Consider the following 26038-nt stretch of genomic DNA (forward strand, 5'->3'; position numbering starts at 1 on the left):
CGAATATATTTTTCTTTTACTTATATAATAATACATTTTTTTTAAAAATATAAAAAAATTAATATAGGCTTTTTTTATAGATAAATAGCTAAACTCTAAAATTAGGGCTAGTTTAGGCTTTGTTTAAATTTCTTAGAACTTTTTAAAATACTTTTTTATTTTAATAGGATTTATACTATAGGGTAAAAGTATAACTATAATACTTACTTATTATATATATTATATAATATATATAATACTTATATATTAAAATAATATTAAATTATAAATATATTTTTATTCTTTAATAAAATTTTAATATATTTTCATACAACTTTAATTTAATACTTAATTAATTATCTCTAATATTCTTATAGCTTAGAGAAAATACCCTTACATGCGCCTTTCCCTAGCTGCACCAGAGTGCTCTTTGTCCTCATATATGCTTGAATGCCCTCGTGGCCATTCTCTAACCCAATTCCGCTCATCTTCCAACCACCCACTGGCATCTCTGCAGGGGATTCACCCCACGTGTTGATCCATGTGATGCCAGCGTCGAGCTTCTGGATTACCTCCTGGGCCAATCCGACGTCAGAAGACACGACACCCGCAGCCAGTCCCATTGGAGTGTCATTGGCGCGGCGGACCAGCTCTGGTAGCCATTCCTCACGAGCTCGTCCCTGGGTCTTGTAGGGCAAGATACACATGACTGGACCAAAGATCTCTTCACGAACCACTCGCATCTCGTCTGTGCAGTTGGTAAAGATGACCGGAGGCACCCAGAATCCGTCCGCCGTCGGGAGTACACTCTGGGCCTCTGTTGATCCATCATAGAGCACCTTGGCTTTGTCAACAGACCGGCCGTGCTCAATGTACATCTTGACCTTCTCTTGCTGGGCAGCACTGACCATGGGGCCAAAATTTGTCTTCTCGTCTCGTGGAAGGCCCATCCGGATTCCTTCTCGGGCCCGCTGGATGAGAGCCTGCTCGATGCGGCTCAACAGGGTATCAGGAACGAAGACTCGAGTGCCATTGGTGCAGACCTGGCCCGTGGAGAAGAAGTTGGCAACCATGGCAGTATCGACAGCTTCATCCACATCGGCATCAGGGAGGATCACAAGTGGACTCTTTCCACCGAGCTCCATGGTGATGCCCTTCATGTCTCCGGCCGCCTGGCCAGCGACCTTGCTGCCGGTGCTGACCTGGCCAGTGAAGCTCACCTTCGCAATACCACTGTGTGCGACAAGGGGAGCTCCGACTGCAGGACCGTCGCCGTAGACGACGTTGAAGACACCTGGTGGTACACCTGCCTCGATGTAAATCTGGGCTAGTGTGTTGGCATGCAGAGGAGTGACTTCGCTGGGCTTGTAGACCATGCAGTTGCCAGCAGCAAGGCATGGCGCAGACTTCCACAGGGCGATCTGAATGGGGTAGTTCCAGGCACCGATACCGGCGCAAACGCCGAGAGGCTCATGGGTGGTAAGGACGAAGGCGTCGGCACGGAGGCGAGTGTTCTGACCCGGAAAGCTGCCAGCAGCCATGTGGGCATAGTATTCGAGAACATCAGCACCAGTGACGACATCAACGGTAGAGGTCTCTGACCACGCCTTTCCAGTGTCAAGCGTCTCGGTCAGGGCCAATTCATCGTTGCGCTCGCGCAGGATTGCCGCGGCCTTGAGGAGTATGGCAGCGCGGCGCGGTGCAGGAGTTTGCGACCAGACAGGAAAGGCTGCGTGGGCAGCAGCAATTGTGTCCTCCAGTTGAGAGGGCGTGGTAGTATAGATGGTCGCAAGAGGCTTCGAAGTGCTTGGATCGACCGAAGTGAAGGTATTGGATCGGGACGAGGACTCTGGCTGAGGCCGGCCTGAGTGGAATGTGTGAATCTCGGTTGACAGTGTCATGATGGCTTCTGTGGTAGAAGAGCAGATAGACAAGAGGACGGAGGGATTTGAGAATTGAGCTCCTCGATTACAGTCACGAGGCTCGTGGGAAGCGTACAAAGATGTCTTTTCAAGAATTGGATGGCGGCGAAGGGCGATGTAAGTAGGCCAACCCAACCTCACACGGATACACGAGCACAGATGCTAAGCTGTGGTGGGGGGGAAGGCATGAGGATGGGAGTGCTCCACCAAGGAGTGAGTACCTTTCAGCAGGAGACAGGTACTTGGAGCATGACGTGGGCGTTGGTCACTCGCACTGGCCAATCAAGGTTGCGCCATGAGCCAAGGGTGAGGAAAGCTGAGTGGAAGGCCAAGTCGGGCGTCTTCAGAGTGATGGGCGATTGGAGGCAGGGGGAAAAAGTTTGAGGACCCCATACTTGAGATACGCTCATGCCGCGGCATTACTACAATGTGTAGGAGCGGCAGCCAAGGTCCATCAGTACCAGGTCTTGTCAAGTTGTGAAAGTTGACAACCAAGAGGGAGCACCACCAACAACTTGAAGGGGTCAGTACCTGCCAAGCACAGGAGGATACCCGTTAGCAACAGCCTATACAGTGCGAACTTGGTTGGGAAAATCTCCAAGCCCGGGCCGGGTGGACAGTCTCGGCTCCAACTTGAGGTAACTTTGGCCGCAAAACATCAGGCCATTCTTCACTTAGCGAGAGGGATATATCGACAAAAAGAAAGGACAATCCGTCACTGCGGCCCCAGGCTGGGAGATTCGGTGCATCTTACATCGGTTCGCAGGGGGGGGAGAATTGTCGCCAGGATTCGTTGGTAGTGCCGACGAACCAGTGCTCGAGTCGCTGGCTGCGCAAAATGCGCCGCTAGCGGTCGAAAGCGGGGTCATGGGTGGACCTGTTCACGTCATTGCTCTGGAAGCTCCCTCAACTACCGGTACAGTGCTAGCGCGATGCAGATGACACTGCTGTCTCTTATCACTGTATCTTTCCATGAAAACAAGGGTTTGGGATAGCAAAGATGGTCAGGTTGAGGTATTGTTGGAGCGATTGCGCGACTCAATTGAAGATTTCGCAGGGCAAAAGATGACGGAAACGAGAAATCAATCCTGGTCCACAAACCGTTCCATGCAGAGCCATTCGGTAACTGGGGAACGACGGCTATCGCGGACGACAACAACGAAAAAAAAAAAAATCCCATCCCCAAAAAGATACGTTTGATACGATGATGCTACCGTGGGGCTGGAGAAGAAAAGAAAAACCACGGCAATGGGTGATCGAGGCGAAGAACGACGACCCCAGCCAATCAGCACGGTCCCGCACTCAATCTTTCAGATTCTCGATCTGACGGCTACCCCATACGCGCTATACCTGATCAGTATGCTGAGCAACATCCCAAACTTGGCGCGCTGCACGGCACATGGCAAAATTGGTTCAGGTGGAGAAATCCCCCGTCCCTGCAGCATGGAAATGGGCTTGACGGAGAGGCGAGAGGGAGAAAACACTGCCTGCATTGATCAGCCCTGGTCCCTGGATGGATCGCAGACGCTGGGATTTCCGCCACCTGGCCAATCACGCCGTCCCAATCCGGCTCGGTCGAAGCATGCCCGGGCTGGAGGCCCATGGCAACACCATGATATCTGTGATTCGGAGCCACGCGATCGATGGCTACCACTTGCGAGGCTGTTGATGCATCACGGATAACGGCGGGCATACTCCGTACTCCGTGTCTTGACCCTTGAAACTAGCGGCACCCGGCATGTTCCACCGGCAAACCACATACCAGGGTGTGGTCCTGTCGATATCGACGCTGACCTCCGACGAGATAACTCGAGAAGGCTATGTCAGCAGGCATTACGGACGTCGAGATAGCTGGGAAAATACTACTACTCACTGTTGTAAGTTGAATAGTTGGTATATACTCGAGATCACGCGAACCCGTAGCTCTTCCGTGCCATCTCCACGCCGGATCCGGCCAGCGGAGACTCTTTTCTCCAGTTTTCGCCGACTCCGCCGTGCTCGCCCCGCTCCGCCTGGGTAACCCGCCATTGCACTGAATCCCTCGACCAACGTCCGTTGACGACCCCATCACGGTAATTAGCTCAAGGCGCCAGGGCACCACCCACGGAGGCTGACACCGACGGGCAAGTCGCCGGAGTCCGGTCATGTTACTTCTGGAATGACCGGGGGTGCTATTGAGATTGTCCCCCATGAAGGGGGTTACGTGTGTTGTTTGTGCTTCAAGAGATAGGTAGACAATGTCCGAAGCCCGACCCCAGCCTCTCCTATCCAGGCACCACCAATTGCGTAGCGTCAGTGCACAGCGCAAGCAGCAATTCAAAGTTTCGACTGACATCAATCGCCGTCTTTGCCTTGTTTCCTCTCCTCGGGGGTGCCGGTTCTGAGTCGGTGAAGAGCTTGCTAGGCCTTCTACCCCCTGTCCGCTAGGGTCCCGCTCTCCCTTGTCCTCCTATGGTTGACCAGCCAAGTTTCTCTCCCCTCCCGTCGCCGCCGTCGCCGCCGCCCGTCTTGGTGTTTTCGCTCCACCCGCCATCATGACTAGCGCTCGTAAAAACAGCCTTGCTCACCTCGGCCGTCTTCTGCCAATCAAATGCGCACACTTTGCTCTAGAGGGTACTTGTTGTCGCCAAAAAGGTACATCGAGAGATCCTTCGAAATCTTGATCATGACTGTGTCAACACTGTATAGCGTGCTCATCGACCCTGACGCCCGCATTCACCTGTCCGGGACCCCACCGTAAGCTTGAACCCGTTCCTTTCAAAAGATCTTGATCTCCTCGTCTTTGAGCTTCGAGAGCTTCCAATCTTGTGCTTCAATTCAATCCTCATCCTCAGTTTCTTGGGTTTGCGCTGTTCACCTTGACCAATTCCCCCCACAGCAGCCTTGTCATCCTGAAAGAAGCTTTACAAGCATAAACTTTGAACCATCTCAACTTTTGCTTCATCTGAGCTTCTCACTCGCTTCAACATGACGACCCAGGTTCTTCCCGCTTCCGCCAGCTCGGCCTACGACTACATCATTGTCGGCGGCGGCACGGCTGGTTGCGTCCTCGCTTCGCGCCTCTCCTCCTATCTCCCCGAGCGCAAGGTTCTCATGATCGAGGCTGGCCCCTCCGACTTCAACCTCAGCAATGTCCTCAACCTCCGAGAGTGGCTCAGCCTCCTCGGCGGTGACCTCGACTACGACTATGGCACAACTGAGCAGCCCAATGGCAACAGCCACATTCGGCACTCTCGCGCCAAGGTCCTCGGTGGTTGCTCTTCTCACAACACCCTGATCTCTTTCCGTCCCTTCCGTCATGACATGGAGCGATGGGTTGCTCAGGGCTGCAAGGGCTGGGACTTTGAGAACGTGATGCGCCATGTTGACAACCTCCGCAACCAGCTGAACCCCGTCCACCCTCGTCACCGTAACCAGCTGACCAAGGACTGGGTCAAGGCCTGCTCCGAGGCTATGGGCATTCCCGTCATCCACGACTTCAACCACGAGATCAGTGAGAAGGGTCAATTGACCCAGGGCGCTGGCTTCTTCTCCGTCTCCTACAACCCCGATACTGGCCGTCGCAGCAGCGCCTCGGTCGCATACATCCACCCTATCCTCCGCGGCGACGAGCGACGACCTAACCTGACTGTCCTCACTGAGGCCCACGTCTCCAAGGTTTTCGTCGAGAACGACGTCGCTACCGGTATCGCTGTTACTCTCAAGTCTGGCGAGAAGCACGTCCTCCACGCCCGCAAGGAGACCATCCTGGCTGCTGGTGCTGTTGACACTCCTCGCCTGCTCCTTCACTCTGGTATTGGACCCAAGGCCCAGCTGGAAGGTCTTGGCATCCCTGTTGTCAAGGACATTCCTGGTGTCGGCGAGAACCTCCTCGACCACCCCGAGACCATCATCATGTGGGAGCTCAACAAGCCCGTTCCTGCTAACCAGACCACCATGGACTCGGACGCCGGTATCTTCCTCCGACGAGAGCCCACCAACGCTGCTGGCAACGACGGCGATGCTGCTGATGTCATGATGCACTGCTACCAGATCCCCTTCACTCTCAACACCGAGCGACTCGGATACCCCGTCATCAAGGATGGTTACGCTTTCTGCATGACCCCCAACATCCCTCGTCCCCGCTCCCGCGGCCGCATCTACCTGACTTCGGCCGACCCTACCGTCAAGCCCGCCCTTGACTTCCGCTACTTCACCGACCCCGAGGGATATGATGCTGCTACCCTGGTCCACGGTATCAAGGCTGCTCGCAAGATCGCTCAGCAGAGCCCCTTCAAGGAGTGGCTCAAGCAGGAGGTCGCCCCTGGCCCCAAGGCTCAAACTGATGAGGAGATCAGCGAGTATGCTCGCCGTGTCGCCCACACTGTCTACCACCCCGCTGGTACCACAAAGATGGGTGATATCGAGCGCGACGAGATGGCCGTCGTTGACCCCGAGCTCAAGGTTCGCGGCATCGGCAAGCTGCGCATCGTTGACGCCGGTATCTTCCCTGAGATGACCACTATCAACCCCATGGTGACCGTGCTCGCCATTGGTGAGCGGGCTGCCGAGCTCATTGCTGCCGAGGAGGGCTGGAAGCCCAAGCACGCCCGCCTGTAAATGGTCGGGAGAGTAGTTAGTGTGATGCCTGCCTAGGCCTCTCGGAACGACGGCGCATGTATGGATACCAGGTGTTTGTATGATTTAATGATTAGCGCATGTTTTCTGCGATAGATAGCAGCCATGGAGAGTATGATACGGCACAGGAATGCCGCCAAAGAGGCATTATTGCCAGCGTCGTTTGTGAGATAAATTCCAAATCTGTTTTGAGAACTTCTTTCGGAAGTCTTTGACCCGATTCCGTGCGGCGGTGATGTTTAGCGATGCTCTCACTGGCTCGGGTATCAAACCAGCCTGACGTAGCCATTGGCCCAAGCTGTTGGTCAGCACCAAAATAAGATTGGCCGAGGGGATGTAATGGTAGGTGGAACGCCGGGCCGACGAGTATGTTCCAGCAGAGGCAAGGTCTTAATTACACCTTAATCAAACCAGGAGCCACTCGATGCGAAAAGGTTAGTCATGACGAAGATAGCAGTTTCTGATATAGATTAAGATGGCCAACGATTCTGAAGGGTCCCGGATCTTCGGGTTCCCTGCGTGATGCATCGGTTGTGGGATGGGATTCCCAGGGATCGACGGAGAATCAGAGATTAGGAACCACGGCCCAAAGCTGCCATCATGGAACACCATGTGATTGATCGAATGTCATGCATCATACGGAGGATTGCATGCCACCTTCTTTCCGAACCCTGTATGCCGTTGATTGAATTCGTTGGAGATGGCAGACGAGTAACCCTGCAGAAAGGTCCAGATCCGAAGGGTTGAGATGGACACTCGCGACGAAAGCGAGGTACGAGTGAGGCAAGTGGCTCGATCTTGTCGGTGATGCCGCTTATTCTTCGGCGATGAAGGGAAAAAGCATGGCTGCGACGAATCTAAGGACGGAAGTGGCAAACTCATGGGTCGTGGCCCGGAGAGCCGTACCTTCGTGAGGTCTGGAACAGGAAAGATGTGGGGAGCTACCGGGATTTTCGGGGCGGAGCGTCTTGGGCCGAGTGGATGGTTTGACGGATGTCAGGGCCGAAACGTGCTTCGAGATCCACTCCTCCCGCCCTCACGGCGTTTGTTCAAGGTCCATCAGCATGGGACCCCTCTAGAACAGAGATAAAGCAACCGCGGAGGCAACGGGAGAATGACCTTCCCAGAGACCCGGTCCGCCCAGCCGTCTGCTAAAGGAGGCCCTCGCTGAATGGGGCCAGGCGTTTTTCGAGTGAGCTTTATAGAAGCAATCGCTGCAAGCTGATGAATGGCACGCGTTGGCTTCGGTCCTTGGTTTTCGATCCTTGGTCCATGAATTGATTTGAGTTGATCCAGTTCAATATCCCCATGGAGGCAATGCCCAGGTTGCGCGAGGTTCTTATTTCTTTCCTTCTGTTAAACCGTTAACAAGCACAGGCACCTCTCCACGACCAAGACTCGAGCGACAGCTAAGTTACCCGTCCGCTTGCACATCAACAGCACCATTTTGCACAACGTTTTCTAGAAAGGACAGCATCGGCGACACAAGCCATGGCTACACCATCAGTTGACCTGCCTCCACCATCTGACGACGAGGTTGCAGCGCCCATACTTGACCATGCTCCAGGTCTAGCGTCCGCGATTGGCGTAGCGGCAGTGGCAGCCGTGGCTGGACACCAAGTTCTCGGAGGTGGCCTTCCCCGGAGCATTGACGAAGACTTGTGCCACAAATCATGCGACGGCAACGACAGTGACGGCAGGGGAAAAGAAGAAGACGGCAAAGGGCGACAGCACGATGAAGAGAAGAGGAGGAGGAGGAAAAAGAAAAGAAACATTCGCGAAGAAAATCAGCAAAAGGGTCTAAGAGAGGCCCAAGAAAAATGGGATGCGGCAACAGCCATGGTTGCAGTAAGAACGGAGGCAGGAGCGGAGGCGATTCCGGGGAGTGTCGCATCAAGAGGAGAAGGAGGAGCTGGACTCGGAGCTGGAGTTGGAGCTGGAGAGCCTGAAGGTGTCCTCCCGTCGCCTAGAAAAGGCACCGATTTGGCAGGCCAACAGGTCAGAGCTGCACTTTCCCGCTCCCGCCTGGGTCGTTCAACCCCCTCATCCCCAAGCTTGGGCTCCCTCTCGGTCACAGGCACAAGCTCGTACCATCTCACCAACACCAACAATCTTAGCAACTACACCCAAGGCGGCCGCATTACAAAGCCCCGACATCGTGCCTCTCTTTCAGCGTCAATTGCAGCGTCTCTTACAAGTGCCGTTGCTGCCGCTGAAACCGCCAAGTTCACTTACGGAGCAAAGGTTGCCGCGACTCTGGCTGCCACAACAGCTACAATGGTGGGGAATCTTGCAAGTACCACTACAACGGCCACGGCGTCGCCCAAGCTCAAGCACAACGGCTTGCCAACTTTACAGACGACGTCCAAGACCACGGCGTCCACTCCTACCGTTACCGCCACCAACTCTACCGCCAGGGAATCTCCTGTGCTCTCTTTCTGGGGTCCTGAACCCATTGCGCTTCCCTCGCGTTTCTCTCGCATCAAGCGCAACCTCATTCGCGGACACGAGGCCGAGCTCGAAGCCAGCTGGACCCGTCTTATTACTGCTCTCCGCGACGAGGTTAGCCGTATCGAAGATCTCGGCGCTCACTTGATTCCCTCGATTGAGTTTTCTGACATTGACGATGAAGCCCAGACTGCCCGCTTTGGCCATGATCTGAAACGTTACGGTGTCGGAGTCATTCGCAAGGTCGTTCCACGAGCTGATACTGATACTGCTGTCCGCGAGACGGTCGATTACCTCGACAGCAAACGCCACATAAAAGCGCTCCAGCACGATCCGGCATGTTTCGATTTCTTTTGGACCCCGGCTCAAGTCCGCTCACGCGCGCATCCCAACGTCCTCAGCGCCCAGCGTTTTATGATGGGCTTATGGGAAACAGGCCCGGATGATCAACTTGTCACTCGGCTACCCATTACCTATGTCGATCGCATTCGAGTGCATGGCAACACGGAAAACCAGTCCAACGGTCTCAACGTACCACCTCTTGAACCCCCACAATCTGCCGATGACTGGATCCAAGCTCTGCAGTCTTCGGCCGGGATCATTGCTCAGGTTGACAATGGCTCTCTGGAGCGCTGGGAGCCTGATGGCTATCAACATGCAGGGACTTACAACAATATTTTCCATGGCCGCTGGGAAGACCATGATCCTTGGGAGTGCACCAGTCGTACCTCTGTGACGACAGATCTTTATAACGGTTATGGTGCCTGTACTATTTTCCGCATGTTCCAGGGTATCTTGGCCCTTTCTACTGTTGAGCCTGGCATGGTGCGTCTGCTACCGTCACCCAAATTGGCAACGGCCTACTACCTGCTCCGTCCGTTCTTCACCACCAAGAACCCTCCTCCTGAAACGCGCAGCGGGCCTGAGTGGGATGCCTACTTGGCTCCTGAGAACTGGCAATTGCAGCGAGACCCCGACTCTATCATTCATGGAGCTGTCCCGGGCCATGCACAGAGAATCACCGAAATCTGGCACCCGCACTTACATTTGAGAAGTAGCATGATCACATTACCCACGCTGCAGCCCGGCGACTACATTTTATGGCACCCTGATCTCCCATACTATCTCTCCAGCAACAACTATGGTCTCAAGACGCCGAGCGGTAGCAACAGCGAAGTCAGTATGCTTGTGTATATGCCAGCAGCTCCTCTCACACAGACGAACGCCCTCTACTTGGCGCGACAGAGAAAGGCGTTCCAAAGAGGCCACCCCGGTCCTGACTTTGACTCCACTGGGAGGGGCATAGTTGAAGAAGACTCCGATACGCGACCTGGAGAGAAGGAGATTGCCGACGTCGGTGGCCCGGCCGCATTGCAGGCCATGGGCCTGGCTCCTTGGGAAGTCGCTGGAACCCGTTCCGGATCGCCGCCCAGCGACAAGGCGAAATCCAAGGATGAGGAGGACGTGGATATGGAAGCTGAGACCAGAAGCTTGATGAGCTCTTCCTCGATCTCTCGAGCCGAGGCCGAGGTTGTACGCCTGGCCAACATCATCCTTTTCCCTGACCGGTCAATGATGGGATACTCAGTTTAAACAGCGGTCTCATGCCCCAGCGGAACACCCTTTTTCTTTTGTCGTGTCTTTTCTTTGTTATTTGCCACGGCATGTTCACGGGCTGTGGGATCGCATGGGGATGAGTTGGATATCGGTTGGAATGCATCACACGGAGTTGAGGGATTGATTGTTCACGGGAGATAGACACTTACAGTCGTTGCGTCTAATATTGGACTGAATAAAGAGGCGGATTTCCATTTAAACGATGAAGAGTTCTATACCAAAAACTACCTGAAACGCCGCATCCTCAACGCTTGTATCGAAGATCCTTACTCGATCATCCAACAATTTCATCCAAATACCCAACAATGTCCGACACCAAGCAGGCAGCTTCATCAGGCGACACTTGCTTGCGTGATCCAAAAACGCCAATATCTAGCCGCGTACCATGAATTGAAGCCTCGATATCTATGGCCAGCTGTGATGATGAGCGTTAGTAAAAGTCTTCTTAATTGCACTTCTGTAGGGTAACATACCGGAATGTCATTTCTGACAACGTTCTGTTGGAGCCAACCGTGGGAAACACACGATGCAGGCTCATTTCCGAGTCCATCAATCGTTGTAGCGGGTAGCACCTTCACGGAATTCTCGGCAGATTCTATGTCATCAGGGAGACTGAGGAAGTTCACAAAGGAGGATATCTGGACACCAGCCCACTGAGCAATCTCCCAAAGACCAACATCTGCCCGCTCATTCGAGACGATGAGATGAATGTCTTTCTGAATGGATTCCGCGATAGCGGTCAAGGACCGATCGGTGGGTGTGTCCACCTTGAGTGGAACGAGATTCAATGTTGGGTAAGTCGGAGGAAGATCGTGGTTGACACCTCGATTGGCGAAATACATGCCGAACAGGACAGGCTCAGTTGGGGCGCAGTCATTTCGCGAGGCAAGAACCTTGGCATATGCCGCGAGGAAAAGAGACTGGATGGATACACCAGTTTGAGATGCCAGTTTCCGAATGTGGGCAATGTCGGAGATGGCGGACTTTTGTAGGTGTGATACTCGCTCTTGGGTACTGGCTGATGACTCGGCCTGTTCGTTTGCTGGAGGCATGTCCTGCAGGTAACTCGTCCAGAAGTCTTTCCTAGAGCTCTTGGCAGTGTCGGTAAATTGGCTGACCACGAAGTTTCTCCATTGTGAAAGACCCTTGTTGGGTTGGGCAGACTTCCCTTTGAGGAGCTCAGAGAGTCGCTGCAAGAGCGAAGGGAGGGCGACTCCGTCGTAAAGAGCATGATGGATCTTCAGACGGAAGAGCCAAGCCTCGTCATCTTGTTCCGCGACATGGGCGCTAAGCAATGGCTCAATAACACCAGTTGGTTCGGCGCGTGGCTCAGATGTTGACAGCGGAATTCGGTGACTCTTGAGGATAACTTGCAAGAAGGGGAGTGTAGTAGAACCCGTGGCAATAAAGCATGTCCGCAGGAGAGGAGATTCAGAAACGAGGCTATCCCAAGCTACCTGGATGTCGTCCATACTAAACGACTTGTCGATTCGGCAGGGGAACTCGGGGTAGAACACTGAGCCTTCAGCATTCTGCCAGGCACTCAGCATGTAAACCTGCATTGGAAGCGCAGGAAGCACTTCAACTTTCGTCTCGGCAATGTTGTAGTCACCGAGGAGCTTGCCCACGTTAACATCCTTCGGCGGCACCCAAGTTTCGGAACTTGCGGGCACCTGGGTTCCGTCTGTCGAGGCACTCTTCGCCTTGTTGCTCATCTCGAAGATGTTTGAAGCTTTGATGAGATCCTGAGGCCGGAGGTTCAGACATCTCTTTCGAAGGAGCGACGAAACCTTGATTGCGCTGATTGAGTCGAGTCCGAGATGGTAGAGGCTGTCCGACAACTTGATGGACGGGATTGGAACGTTGGAGACTTGGTGGAGAACCTCGCGAATCTCAATTGAAGTGTGATCCCAATCTTCGACTCCGTTGGACAACTCTTCGGTCGGAAGAGCATCATCGAGGCTAGTGGTGTCCTTGAGGGTCACAGTAGGCATTCCACAAATAGATACACCTCGTTCTTCGAATGACAAGATATCCGAAGCACTTGATTTCATCAGGAATTCCATGATGCTATCAAGCATTGACATCAGTTGTTCGGGAGACCCTGCCAAACTGTACTGGGGTTGATAGGCAATTCGCCAGACCAGCGCATCAGACATGGCCTCGACCTCCACGCAAATCGGGTACTCGGTAGCTGATGATCCATCGACAGACTTCAACAGAGTCTGACCTTGATCATTGTCGGATGATGGAGACCTTTGGAGGATGAAGAGAGTATTGAAGAGACCTTGTCCACCAATGTTCGTGGCCAACTGCGCTTTGCGGAGTGGATAGTGTTGGAACTCTCGGATGTCACTCATGTTCTCTTCCAGGTACTGAAGGAAATCTGAGGGCGAACCATGCAGGATACAACGAAGCGCAACGGTATTCATCGTAGGGAACACGAGGTTGTCAGCTCCATCAAAGTCTCGTCCAGACATGATGATGCCGAATGTGATATCAAGGCTCCTTGTCTGTTGAGCCAGAGTGATGGCCCAACAGGCCTGGCACAGGGCTTGCAGACTGATGGAAAGCTTCTTGCAGAGGGAGTTGATGTCTACAATATTGATCTTTGACTTGAACTCCCGTCTTTGCAACTCGTACGTAGTTGGACAAGAGCTTGACTCTTGCTTGGAGACGAGTGTAGGCAAAGCGCCGTCCAAGTATTGCATCCAAAACTCCTGGGCCTCGGGGCTTTCGGACTTGGAAATTCTCGTAAGAAAAGGTTCCACGGGCGGTTGCGACACCTCTCTGTCCTCGTAAATAGCCTGAAGATCTTGGAATAGCAGGCCCAGAGACCATCCATCATAGAGCGCATGAGCCATGGAGAGGATCACGAATCTTTGAGAACCAAGAGTCGCCAGTCGCAGTTGGAATAGATTGCTCTTGCCATGGCCTGACCTTGCAAGTTCCGTTGCGGAGGAAGTAATGCGGTTCACATCACTCAACTCCTGCAATTCCAAAGTGTCAATGTTCATGTCTGATGGCTTCGACACAACTTGACAATATGTCATCTCGAGGTCCTGGTTGTCAATCTCAAAGAAACCTGTTCTCAAGATCGGAGTACGTCGGACGAGTTCCTTCCAAGCCGCTAGGAGCTGGTCGGTGTTCACGTTCTCCGATACCTCAAGGACATCGTGGTTGAAGTATGACTCGTAATCGGACTGGATCATGCCTGCAACGATCGACTCTTGGAGATGAGTTGCGGGGAGGACAGACTCAACAGTCTCCAAGTTCAGACCAGAGCTTTCGAGATGTTGCCTCAGACGACGCTTGGTGTTCTCCAGAGAGTCTTCTTCCGCATGGTTTGGCGAATCGGAAGAAGCAAGGTTGCTTAGTTCAGTGATCATTCTGGCAATCGTCTGGTAGCGCATGATTTGCGATGACGGGAGAGTAATGCTTCTCTTCTTGAGTTTCGCTGAGAGTTTGATGACATCAATGCTGTCAAGGCCGACTTCCAGAACAGAAATCGTCTCAGTGACGTCCGAGGCTGCAACATCGGCCAGCATGGCGATTTCTTCCTGTATCGCTCGAGCCTCTTGGGTCCACTTGAACTTGCTTTCCTCCGTGGGTGCTGTGGGAGCGTTAAGGGATACGCCATTGGTGGGCGATTCTTGTACATCAAGGGCGGGCACTTCGCCGTCTGGTGATGATGCCATAAGCTCAGCATCACGTTCTACCTCATCAAGTATCTCGTTCAACTTTGATGAAGAGGCAATGTGCCCTTGTGCAACAAGCGTGAGCCGAAGCTTGCCTGACCGCAAATACACAGCGTCTAGTGCGAGAGGGTAGTCTGGGCTGGAGTGACCATCAACAACATCCCAGGCTCGATTGTCCTCCTGAGCGGGTTCAATTTGGTAAGTGAACAGGTTGTCAAACAGCGCCTTTCCATTCGAGCACCACTTTTGGATGTTCTTGAGGGAAGCATGCTGAAACTCGAGGACAGAAGCGTTGAACTCGTAGCAACGTCGGACTAGAGTCGTCCATGTCTCCTGTGAGATTTCCTTCCGGTAGAATGGAACTGTGTTGAACAATGGGCCGATGGTATACTCGACGTCTGCAAGGCCAATTGCTCGTCCAGAGACGATGACACCTAGGGTTGGCTGGCCAAGACAGAATCTTTGCAGTGCCGAGCTCCACAAAGCCATCACCACAGCTTGCAAGGTGACATTCTGAGACGAACGCATCGCCTCTAATCCCTCGGTAGGAATTTCGCGCACAGCAGTGACGGCTGTTTCGGGGATCTCTTGTCCAAATTCGGGCATCGGCATGAAAGACCAGCCTTGGAGATGACCTTCCCAGAACTGTCTGCAGCTGTCGTGCCTGAGTAGTGGACCGTGGCTCAATGCTTCCAGGAAGGGTGCGCCGCGGGGTATCTTCTTATGAGTGTAGACAGCAGCAAGCCGGTCCATCATGAGGTCAAAACTGTTTCCATCGTACAGAGCATGGAAAATGTGAACGACAAGGAGCTTGGACGTCGGTGTCTCAAGATAAGCGAGCAGCAGTGGTGTATGAATGAGAGATCTGTTTTGCTCAACCCAGTCCTTCCTTTGCTCCTCAAGGAATCCTTCAACAAGGTCTTGGTTCTCAAGAGTGTGTTCTCGCCAGGGGAACTGCGGTCTTGTCAAAGCGGCCTGGACAAACCCGTCGGTTGTGGGAACAAAAGCAGTCCTCAGAATAGCCTCCGACTCGATCAGGTCCTCCCAAGCCCTTCGAAGCAGGCCCACCGAGATATCTTGATGAAGCTTGAGCTCAAAAGTATTGAAGTAGACACCCCGTTGGTCGCTGGTCATGGACCTGGAGATGATGCCTTGCTGCAGAGGCGAACAAGGAGCAACGTACTCGATGTCTGCGGGCTTCACGCCGAGACTTCGGCACACCATACCACGGTACCGATGTCCAAATGCCTGGATAGACTGCTTCACTTCCCGAACGAGCTTCTCCTGCTGAGTGGAGACGCCCTCGGCCAGAGAATTGGCAAGGTCGCCAATCACGGGATTCTTGAGGAGAAGAGCAGGGGAAGCCGATTTGAAGTAACGGGACTTGAGCAAAGAAGACAATCGCAGAGCGGTAATTGAGTCCACACCGACATCAAAGATACTTGTGGATGAGGATAGATCCTCCCTGTCGACGTTGCTGAACTCTGCAATGACCTCGAGTAGCTTGTGCATAGTGTCCTGGGCGGCTTGGGATATGGGGGTGGTCGAGGCGTGGGATAAGTGCATGAGCATCTCGGGAGACAGTTCGGCAAAAAGTCTCTTGAGATCCTTGATCTCTGCTTTGTTGTTCGGGGAAAGCGGAATGTAAGGTAGTGAGAAGATGTAGGTGGGCACCATGTATCCAGGGAGTTTCGCACGGCAAGCCTCCTTCGCTTGAGCACCAAGGCCTTCTTCGTCCTGGAGGATTTCGAGAGATCCCTTGGTTGACTGTTTGCCAACAACGAAAGACACGAGAACGTCTTTCCCGCTCGCGCCATGTCGAGTGACAATGGTAGCCGCGTCTTGAACGTCAGCAACACCAGTGCGGATCGCATGTGTGATCTCGGCGATTTCGAGTCGTTGGCCACGAAGCTTGACCTGATCGTCGGCTCGACCGAGGAAGTCAAAGCAGCCATCGTGCAACATGCGTACGAGATCTCCAGTCCTGTAGACTCTCTCACCGAACTCTGGGAGCGTCGGGAACCGCTCCTCTGTGAGCTCGGGTCGGTTCAGGTATCCCTTGCCGACGAGCTTGCCTGATACGCATAGCTCGCCAACACCACCACGGAGAACTGGAGTGTTGGTGTTCTGTCGGAACACGAATGAACCAACGTTGAGGAACTGCTTTCCTATGTTACTCGGGCGGCCAGTGATGGGAACTCGTTGAAACATTGTGACACCGATGGTGGCTTCTGTTGGTCCATAGGCGTTGTAAATGACTGCCTTGGGTCCCCAAGCGTCCAGGATTTCTTGCTTGAGTTGCTCGCCTCCGGTGATGAAAACACCGCGGCAGAGGCTTGGGACCTCGTCCGGGTGCGTGAGTCGAGCCAGACTCGGGGTGAGATCAATGTGCGTGATGGCAAGTCGGTTGATGGTTGCAGTCAGGTCGTCTAGAATAAGGTCCTTGGGAGCTGCAACAACAGCGATTTCCACGGACCAGCTCCAGTACTGCTCGAGGACCGACACATCGAAATGGAGAGCAGCAAATTGCAGCCACCGTGAGTCATTGTCCCAGTGACCTTTGAAGAGGTCCTGGAAGGCCATCATCGCCTGGACCGCGTTGTCGTGTGTAATCTCGCAGCCCTTGGGGGTACCTGTGGTTCCGGACGTGTAAAGACAGTAGCAGGTATCGGCTGGAGTAGCAGTTGGCTGGAATTCCAGCTGGCCATTGTCGATTGCCTCTAAGGCATACTGATCAATCTTGACAACGGTAGCATTTGTCTCGAAGTCCAGGGTCTCCGGGTTTGTTGCGAGCAGACAGGGAGCTTTGGAGTCGCTGAGGATGAACTCTTTCCTTGCCTTAGGTGCTGTAGGATCGAGAGCAACAAACGAGCAGCCTGCCTTTAGGATGCCCAGAATGGAGAAGTAGGCCTCGGGACATTTGTCTAAATGGATAGCGATAATACTGCCGGCGGCGGCCTGGCTGTGTAGCATGTTTGCCACCTTGTTTCCCATGGAGTCGAGCTGCTGGTAGCTCCATTGTTGCTTGATGGGAGCTTCCCCATTGAATCCAGACACAAACTCGAGGGCGAGTTTCTCCGGGTGGGAAATTGCTCCCATCTCCACGAACTGATGAAGCAATTGCACGGGCGCTTCGAGAGTTTGCGCGGCCGCAGGGAGCACAGAGTAGAGGCCTTGAGACTGTTGCCAAGCATCATCTTCGTTTGCAGCGATGTTGCAAGCGATATGGATCAACGAAGCATCGAACTGTTCTGCCAGGAGCTTGGCTTGCTCTTGCGGAAGGATGTCACTGTAGTAAGTGATGCAGAGGCGAACCTCGTCGTTCTGAACTGGCTCAATCTCCAAAGAAACTGGATATTCCACCATAGCCTCGTCTTTAACGAGTCGCCAAGGTACAGATGAGGATTCTGTGTCGGGCATCTTTTGATAGGCAATGAGAGTATCGAAGATAGGGCCAGCTGGATGGCCCAGCCACTTCTGGACTTGACTGAGTGAAGAAAACTGATGTTTGTGGAGGTGCTGGTTGTACTCCATCATGTAATTCACCAGCTCAGTATTGGATGACACATTGCTCGCCACGATGGGAACTGTGTTGAGGCAGGGGAATGGGGCATCCTTGGTTTCATCCGCGGTCCTGCCAGAGAGTGCCACACCAAAAACCACGGAATTCTCACCCAAGTAGGAGGCCAAGACTCGGGTCCACGCTGCTTGAATGACGGCTTGAATCGTGATGCTTGAGGCTTGTGTAGCTCGCCTAAGCTGCGAGTAGGGCAACGCCGAAGTGATTGTATCGGCCAAGACCTGTCTCTCCTCAACTCGTAATGGGGTCATGATTGGGAACTTGTTCACAACAGTTCGGTTGGCCTTGGCTTCCCAAAACTCCCGCTCCGAAGCCTGGCCCTTCAATGACTTGCTGAGAATGGCGGACACAGCAGGCTCAACCCTCACTGCTGGCAATGGTCCCTTACCCTCTAGGAGTTGTGATAGATCATCCAGCATGAGGTGAAGGGATGGCGCATCGTACAGGGCATGGTGCATGACCAGGTTCATCCGAGTCTCTCCAGAACCCTGACTCAGGACCACAGCCCAAGGCGGTTGGTGCAGCGACTTCTGGACATCATTGCCCAGGTCTACCTTCAATTGCAAGAGGTTGATGTTGTCTGACTCGCCAAGGTGCAGAGTCTCCAAAGGCAGAGCCGACGACTTGGAAGTGTGCCTGACCATGGCAAAAGAGGTATCGGGAGAGTTGACAGGCACAAACCCAGTTCTGAGCATGGGATGCCTCTCTTGGAGCGCCGCCCAGGCAGTCTCCAGGCTCCGAAGGGAAATATCCTCCGAGACAAGGTAGCTCGCGGCGTTCAGGTAATGATCTCCCCGAGACTGAATGAAAGATGCCAGCATGGCGGATTGGACAGGCGTGCAGGGCAAGATCGCCTCAACCTCAGCGGTGCTGGGCAAGTGTTTGGCAACATCTGCAGAGACCTGGCGCGAAAATTGCTCAAGATCGTACTCCTGCGCGTCTTCCGGCTCAGCCTTTGAGGAGTTCTCCAAGAGCTTTGCTGCGATCTTAGAACAGCTTGGACACTCAATCACGTCGGAGGCAGAGATGGCGAATCCTTGCTGACGGAGAATAGACGCCACTTGAACAGCATTGATGCTGTCCAGCCCGAGTTGGAAAATGGTTGTGCGACGATGGATCTGGCGTTCAGACACTCCAGACAGCGTTGCAAGTACCTGGCGGACCTTGAGTTCGAGATCGCCCCACTCCTCTTCGCTGGAAGAAGACACTGTGATCTCAGCCCTCTCCTGTCGGGGCTCAAGGAGATCGAATACCGACTGGAGCGGCGCAGGGATACTAGTTCTATCCATCAGTGTGGCGTGTGGGGAGAGGAGTATGGCCCTGAGCATGAGCTTGAATACATCGGCCATGGCGGTAGCGACTTCCTCAGGCACTATGCTCATGTCGCGATGAAGGTTGATGACAAGGGAGTTCAAGCTCGGGCATGGAACGACCTCGCAAACCAGAGGGATATCCATGTCTCCAGAGCCACCTTCAAGCGTCCACACGTCCTTCTCGATGTCTTGCAGCGGCTTCTGGAGAAGTAGCAGTGTATCAAAGAGATGCTTGCCGGTACGATTGACAGTCCGCTGAACAAGACGCAAAGGAGTGAATTGGTATGCGAGCAACTCCGCGTTCAGCTTTTGCAAGTGTTTCACCAGGTCAAGATTGCTCCAGCTTGCGGTGAAGTCGGCTCGAACAGGAATTGTGTTGAAGCAAGGTGCAACTAGTCGATCAAGACCCTCCATGTTCAATGTTCGGCCACTCACAACATTGCCAAAGCAGACGTCAGGGTGGCGGTACGCCATTGCAAGCACAGTGGCCCAACTTGCTTGGCAAATTGAAAGTAAAGTGGTTCCAAGGTCACGGAGACGCGCCTGGAGCTCGGTAAGAGGAAGATCCAGAGATGTTATGTGGGTGCTTTGGTCCATCTCGCTCGTTGTGGGTTGGGCAAAGAGAGTGGAGGGACGGTATCCCTGGAAGTGCTGCAGCCAGAATTGCTCCGTATCGCCAGGCAAGTTGGTAGAAATCGTCAAGAAGTCGCTGTAAGACACTGGTGGGGGGAGCTCTGCACCCACTGCCAGAGCTTCAACTTCTTTCAGGAGTCGCTCCATAGCGACGCCATCGTAGAGAGCATGGTGACAGATGAAGGATAGGAACTCTGATCCTCGATACCGCAGCAGTGCCAGAGATACAGGAGGAGTCCGTGAGTCGACTGGGTCGGGAAGGGTCTTCAGATGCTCTTCAATGGCTCCATCGAAGGATAGTTGGTTGACATCCAAAGTCATCCAGGGAATGTTCCAGCCTTCGAGGACGATCTGTGCGATGGCTCGTTGAGAGTCCGTCGTAGTTTCGAAGCAAGTACGAAGGATGTCGTGCCTCTTGGCCATTGTTTCCCAGTACGACTTAATCGCAAGGGAGTCCATATTCAGTCGTAGGAGCACCTTGTTGTAGTAGCCTCTTTGTCCACGGGAAAGCATCGCCTCTTGGAGTGGTGTGCAAGGCAGGACCGCCTTCACAACCTTGGACTCCTTGGCAAAGGCTTCCTTCAAGCTGTCTACAAATGTGGGAGGGAAGAACTCTTGACGGCTGTCTGCAACGTGATCCTGAGACTGGGCGTTCCGAGAGATGAAGTGTGCAAGTTGTGAAACAGTCGGGTTGCGCAAAATCTCCGACACTGCCACTCGAGTCTCTAGGACTGAGTTGAGAGCACGACCTAGGTCAATCGCAGAGATTGAGTCAATACCAAGCACCGCGAAAGGAGTCCATCGGCCAAACTCGTCTCTTGACACCTTGGCAGATTGCATGATCGCCTCTGCGATTGCAAGTTCCGTCCCGCTCCAATCCACATCGTCTTGGGTATCAAGAGAGGATTTTGAGGCTGCCTCTAGATACTCTTGGTCAAGGGCCTCGAAGCAGGCGCGAAGTTTTCGCTTGTCCACCTTGCCACTAGACGTAAGAGGAACTGTAGAGATTGGGATCGAGTATGAAGGGACCATGTAGGCGGGGAGTCGCGACTGTAAATGGGCGATGAGAGACTGCTGGGTCTCAGCAACAACCTCCAATGCGCGGAAGGCAGAAGACTCGTTCTGTGGGACAAAGAACAAGGCCAGCTGCTCGGGTGCGCCCTTCTCTCGTCGAACCAGTAAAGTCACGGCTGAGCTGGCCAGAGATGTCGAGGTTGCGACACTGTTGATCTCGCTCGTCTCAATTCGCTGACCTCTGAGCTTGACTTGGTCATCAATGCGACCCAAGATCATCAGAGATCCATCACTCAACATACGACCCATATCTCCAGATCTGTAGAGTCTGCCATAATGGGGGTGTTGAATGAATTTTTCAGATGTGAGATTCGGCATGTTGAGATAGCCTTGAGCGACCTGCGCACCCCCAAAGCAGAATTCTCCAACCCAATTGAGAGGAACAGTATCGTGGCTCTCTGGGAAAAGGACGACAGCAGAGGTGTTCGGAAACACATGTCCCAGGTGTTCAATGTGGTCACCATCTGCCATTTTCTTGATGGTGCAAATGTTTGTCGTCTCTGACGGGCCGTAGCCCTGCCACAGCTGTTGCTGCCATCGATCAAACACCGATTGGGTCATGGGTTCCCCAGCTGTAACAAGGAACTCGACGCCGGGTGTATTACGAGGGTCCACCAGGGACGCCACCGTGGGTGTCATACTAAGATGTGTGATTCCCAAGTCACGGATTGACCGTTCAAGATCTTCCAAAATTGTGTCGTTTGTTCCAGCACAGAGACACATGCCTGCATACCACGTGTAGAAAATCTCAAAAACAGACACGTCGAACGCTTGTGAACATGTCTGTAGAAGACGGCCCTGTGATTTGGATGGTCTCGGATACAGTGTCCCAAGATGGCCAATGTTGGCCATGATACTGTGCTGTTCGATAGCAACGCCCTTAGGAGTTCCTGTCGTGCCAGAAGTGTAGATCACGTATGCAAGTCGAGAGCCATCAGGGGGGATCCCGGGGTTTGTTGTAGGGAAAGCAGTGAGGGTGGCGTTGTCGATGTTGATTAAAGATGACTCTGATGAGAAAGTTGTTTGGTCGAGGGACTTGTTGTGTACTACAAAATGCTCAACTTCAGCTTGACTCAAGATCTCTTGAATGCGTGCAGAGGGAGTAAAAGGAAGGATTGGAAGATATCCACAGCCGCATTTAACAATGCCCAAGATGGAAGCGTACAAGCTGGGTGACTTGTCCATGATGATGGCAACCACCTGCCCAGCTTGGACGCCGCAATCTTGCAAGTACCAGGAAATCTGATTCGCCAGAGCATTCAACTCCTGGAATGACATTGCAGTCTGTTGAAGCCCTCCCTCAAAAGAATTCGCAAAGACCAGCGCGTCAAGGTTTGGGTTGCGACTTGCTGCTTGCTCGAATGCTCTAGCCAAATCCAGGGTGGACTGATGCAAGGCAGGCGTGATGTTATCAATCGAAGGATCACAGGTGACATTCCTCTGTGTCCATTTGATATCCTTGTGGGGATTCTCCAAAAGCAATGAGACGAGGGACTCGAGCTGATCCATCATGTGCTCAACTGTCGTCGACGATGAGAAAGCCGTTTGATAGGTAATTTGAAGGAAGAAGGCATCATCTGTGGGCTCAACCTCAAATAAGATTGGCGTTTCCAGGCGATCCAGATGGCTGATCTCCTTTACTACATTTCGGGCACGTTCCGAGCTGGTGAGGGATTCTTGATATACGAAAAGGGCGTCATAAAGGCTCTCGCCCGGTTGCAAGCCTGCAAGCTTTTTGATCTCAGACAACGAGATAGTGCAATGCTGCATAGCCTTCCTGTTGGCAGAGTGAATACTGTTCAGAAGGTCGAGGTTGGCAGTCATGGTATCAAGATCTGCTCGGAGAGGCAAGGATGCAATGCAAGGCCCAATGATGTTTTCAATGCCCGCAACAGGAATGGTTCTTCCAGATGTCACGGAACCGATAGAAACGTCCCGCGTCCCCAGGATGCCAGACCAAAGAAGCACCAAGGATGCCTGAAACAGAACCTGGGGTGTGCAGCCCAGTTTCTGGATTTCAGCGTCGACCCGTTTCCTAGGCACTATCAATTGTCTTCGGCCCGACGAGATTTGTCTCGAGCCGATGGCCTTGCCCTGGAGTTTAGGCAATGGGACGCGGTTCCAGCCAAGAAGATGCTCGGTCCAAAAGACTCGCGATGCATCATCTGTTTGTGGGTTGCTGTAAAACTCAACGACCCCGTGAAAGGGCAGGTGTTGCGGTACTTTCTCCTTCGACAGGAGTTTCGACCAATCAGATAGGAGAATATCCATGGACCAACCGTCATAGATCGAGTGATGTAGGTGAAGGAGCAAGCGTGATGAACAGGCAGATGACCCTTGCTGGATCTGAATTCTTAGGGGGTTGAGGTAATCCTGTGGCAACGAAAGCGAAAAGTCCTTTTGGAAGGAATCCGAAGACTTAATTTGCTCTGGCCGAAGATCTTTGAAGAGGACCGTGACGAACTTGCCCTCAAAGGTAGTGAAACCAGCCCGGAGGATTACATTGCGACGTGTCAGTTCCACGAAAGATTCCGAAATCTCCTCTATTGTGTAGCCTTTGGGAACCTCGAGTACAATCTCGTTGCAGTATGCTGTTGGGTTCTGGGCTGTCTCAGCCAGCATGGCTGCTTGCAGGAGGGTGCATGGCAACACATCCTCAACCAACGCGCTGAGCTTCTCCAACTCGGGGTTCTCTCGAAGAACACTGCCAAGCTCAAGAGAGATGGCAGCCTCCTTCGGGAATGAATTGGTGCCTTGAGCGACTGCTTCTCTCCGAGCGGTAGAGATAATGTCGGAAATAGTCTTCATCATCAAAAGACCAGCTGAATCCACAGCGACGCCTGACTCTCGAAGAGCTGAGGCGAGTTTGATGGCTTTGAGGGAGTCTAGACCGGCAGATGCTAGAGACATGGACTTTTTGACTTTGAAATTCAGAATCTCAGACACAACACCGATGATCTTTGTCTCAGTTGCATCCGCAGGTTCTGATTCCTGACTGTCTTCTGCCATGTTGGCCTTGCGCGCCTCATGCTCAGCCTTTAGCCTTTTCCTATCAACTTTGCCGCTTGGCAATCGTGGGAACTCGGACATCAGGACAACTTCTCCAGGCACCATGTATTGTGGCAACCAGTCTCCACACTTCTTCAAAATAGCGTCCTCGGAAACTCCCGCGTCAACAGCGCAAAAAACAACGAGAATGGAATTCACCACAGCTGCGACCGCGCTGTGACATCCCGATGTCCTCAGAACAGCTTGCTCAACCTCACCGAGTTCCAGCCGCTGGCCACGGAGTTTGACTTGGCCATCTGAGAGGCGACCAAAACACTCCAGCTTTCCGTTCGGAAGCAGGCGAGCCTTATCTCCGGTACGATAAATACGGCCATAAGGAGAATCAATGAATACCGATCGTGTTTGTTCTGGCCGGTTGATGTAACCAGTTGCTAATTGGTAACCCCCGACAGCGAGTTCTCCAACTTCGCCCTGAGGGAGAACTTTGAGCTTGAAATCCTCACTGTCCGTCTCCGGAATTTCAATGATGAAGCAAGAAACAGTATCAAACGGTACACCAATGTTACCCGTCGAAGAGTCACACGAGAATGCGGTCTGGAGAGTGCTGATATCGAAATTAGATGAGATGCCACGGAATGATGAGGGAGACTTACCAGTGAATCGTAGCCTCTGTAGGACCATACATGGCCCAGAGCATGCTGGGTTTGCTGTCATCTCCTCCAAACTCCTCGACTACCGGTGCGTTGAGCATTTCTCCGATAGTCAAGAGCACCTTCAGATTCGGTGCGTTTTCTCGCTTCCGCAACAAGCTCCCAGCGACAGTGGGCGTCAGCTCGCATGCATCAACATCCATGCGGCGCAGCACAGCAGGGAGGTCGTTCAACATCTCGACCCTGCGAACAGTGACGAGAGTTACTCCTCGGAAAAGGGGGAAGAAGATTTCAAAGACCGAAACATCAAATGTCGGTGCTGCAAACTGCAGGAAGCGGGAAAAGGAGGGGATATGTCTATCATGGGCGAGGAGAGCTTGCGTGGCAGCGTCATGGGAGATGCCTACACCTTTTGGCGTACCTGTAGACCCTGATGTGTACATGACGTACGCCAGATCTTCAGGTTGAGGAATTCGGTGCTGGAGGTCAACTTGGGAGGCTTCCGTGATGTCTGCGTCTCCATTAACCGTGATGATGGTTGCACTGACATCCTGGGGGATCCCTGATGCCAGCTCTTTGGAGACGAGAACAACAGTTGCAGCCACGTCGCCGAGGATGAATTTCACTCTTTCCGGAGGTGCGTCAATGTTCAGAGGGCAGAAGGCTCCTCCAGCTTTGAGAATAGCTAGGAGAGAAATATAGAGGAGAGGAGATTGGTGGATGAGCACTGGAACCACGAGCTGTCCATTTTGACTGCCAGAAGCACGTGTTATCCGCCTGGCGAGAGCATTTGCTGCATCATGAAGCTGACTGTAGGTGTAGGAGTGGCGACGGTTGTTGCCCATGTAATCCAGTGCTGTTTGTTGGCTTGGAGGCTTGACCAACTGGTGGAGGAGGTTCGGTCCGGGGAGCCTCGAAGCCCGGGGGTTGAGGATGGACAGCCCAGTAGCATCCATCTTGGCGAAGCTGTTGTTGCGGCTGCTGTTGTTATTCGTGTTAAATGTCTAGTGGGTGAAAAAGATGGTGTCGAGTAGCACAGACGAATACTCTACGCGAGTAATGAGGACGGAAATCTAGAACAACAAGCAACACCGAAAACACAATACAGTCGGCGACGGTGACGGCGACGTTTGTAGACGTGTACATGCAACAGAAGAGATGGCCCTTTTGGGGAGTACATCAGTCAGTCATGCGCCTCATTCTGGGGCACAGCTCGCGGACCAACACGCCATTAGCTAAGATTGGGTGGACCAACATCAGGCTGCTTTGGAGGCTTCCAACACCACGCGGAGCCAAGGCTCGGGGCGGGCGGGCACCAGCCGGGGTGCAGAACGGAGGCCGCGAATGGGGACGACGGCAAATCAAACGGACGTCAGCCGTATTAGAATCGGCGGTGCGATGATTCGTCGAGGGCGAGCTCCCGGCGTGGGAGGTTACACGATGCGGTTCGCCTTGTCGAGGGGGCGTGCAACGTGAAGTTGTAATGCATCCAAGAATC

The 26038-nt window shown here is 53.1% G+C and overlaps 4 protein-coding genes across 4 annotated transcripts; 2 read left to right on the forward strand and 2 right to left on the reverse strand.

The window, feature by feature from the left end:
• Positions 1-350: 350 nt before the first annotated feature.
• On the reverse strand, positions 351-1880 carry NCS54_00310900 (Hypothetical protein; the record flags this gene model as incomplete). Its single annotated transcript, XM_053148694.1, has 1 exon — positions 351-1880. The coding sequence occupies one exon, from the start codon at positions 1878-1880 to the stop codon at positions 351-353; it is 1530 nt and encodes a 509-aa protein (XP_053004669.1).
• Positions 1881-4868: 2988 nt separating this feature from the next.
• NCS54_00311000 (GMC-OxRdtase-N domain-containing protein) lies at positions 4869-6500 on the forward strand (the record flags this gene model as incomplete). The annotated part of the gene is made up of 1 exon (XM_053148695.1): positions 4869-6500. The coding sequence occupies one exon, from the start codon at positions 4869-4871 to the stop codon at positions 6498-6500; it is 1632 nt and encodes a 543-aa protein (XP_053004670.1).
• A 1509-nt stretch (positions 6501-8009) lies between these two features.
• NCS54_00311100 (Hypothetical protein) lies at positions 8010-10559 on the forward strand (the record flags this gene model as incomplete). The annotated part of the gene is made up of 1 exon (XM_053148696.1): positions 8010-10559. One exon carries the CDS (start codon positions 8010-8012, stop codon positions 10557-10559), a length of 2550 nt encoding a protein of 849 aa, XP_053004671.1.
• Positions 10560-10857: 298 nt separating this feature from the next.
• Positions 10858-25496, reverse strand: NCS54_00311200 (Hypothetical protein; the record flags this gene model as incomplete). Its single annotated transcript, XM_053148697.1, has 3 exons — positions 10858-10998; positions 11057-24494; positions 24544-25496. The coding sequence occupies 3 exons, from the start codon at positions 25494-25496 to the stop codon at positions 10858-10860; spliced, it is 14532 nt and encodes a 4843-aa protein (XP_053004672.1).
• Between the last annotated feature and the right edge of the window lie 542 nt (positions 25497-26038).

Source organism: Fusarium falciforme, chromosome 2 (genome assembly GCF_026873545.1).
Source record: "Fusarium falciforme chromosome 2, complete sequence".
Lineage (NCBI taxonomy): Eukaryota > Fungi > Ascomycota > Sordariomycetes > Hypocreales > Nectriaceae > Fusarium > Fusarium falciforme.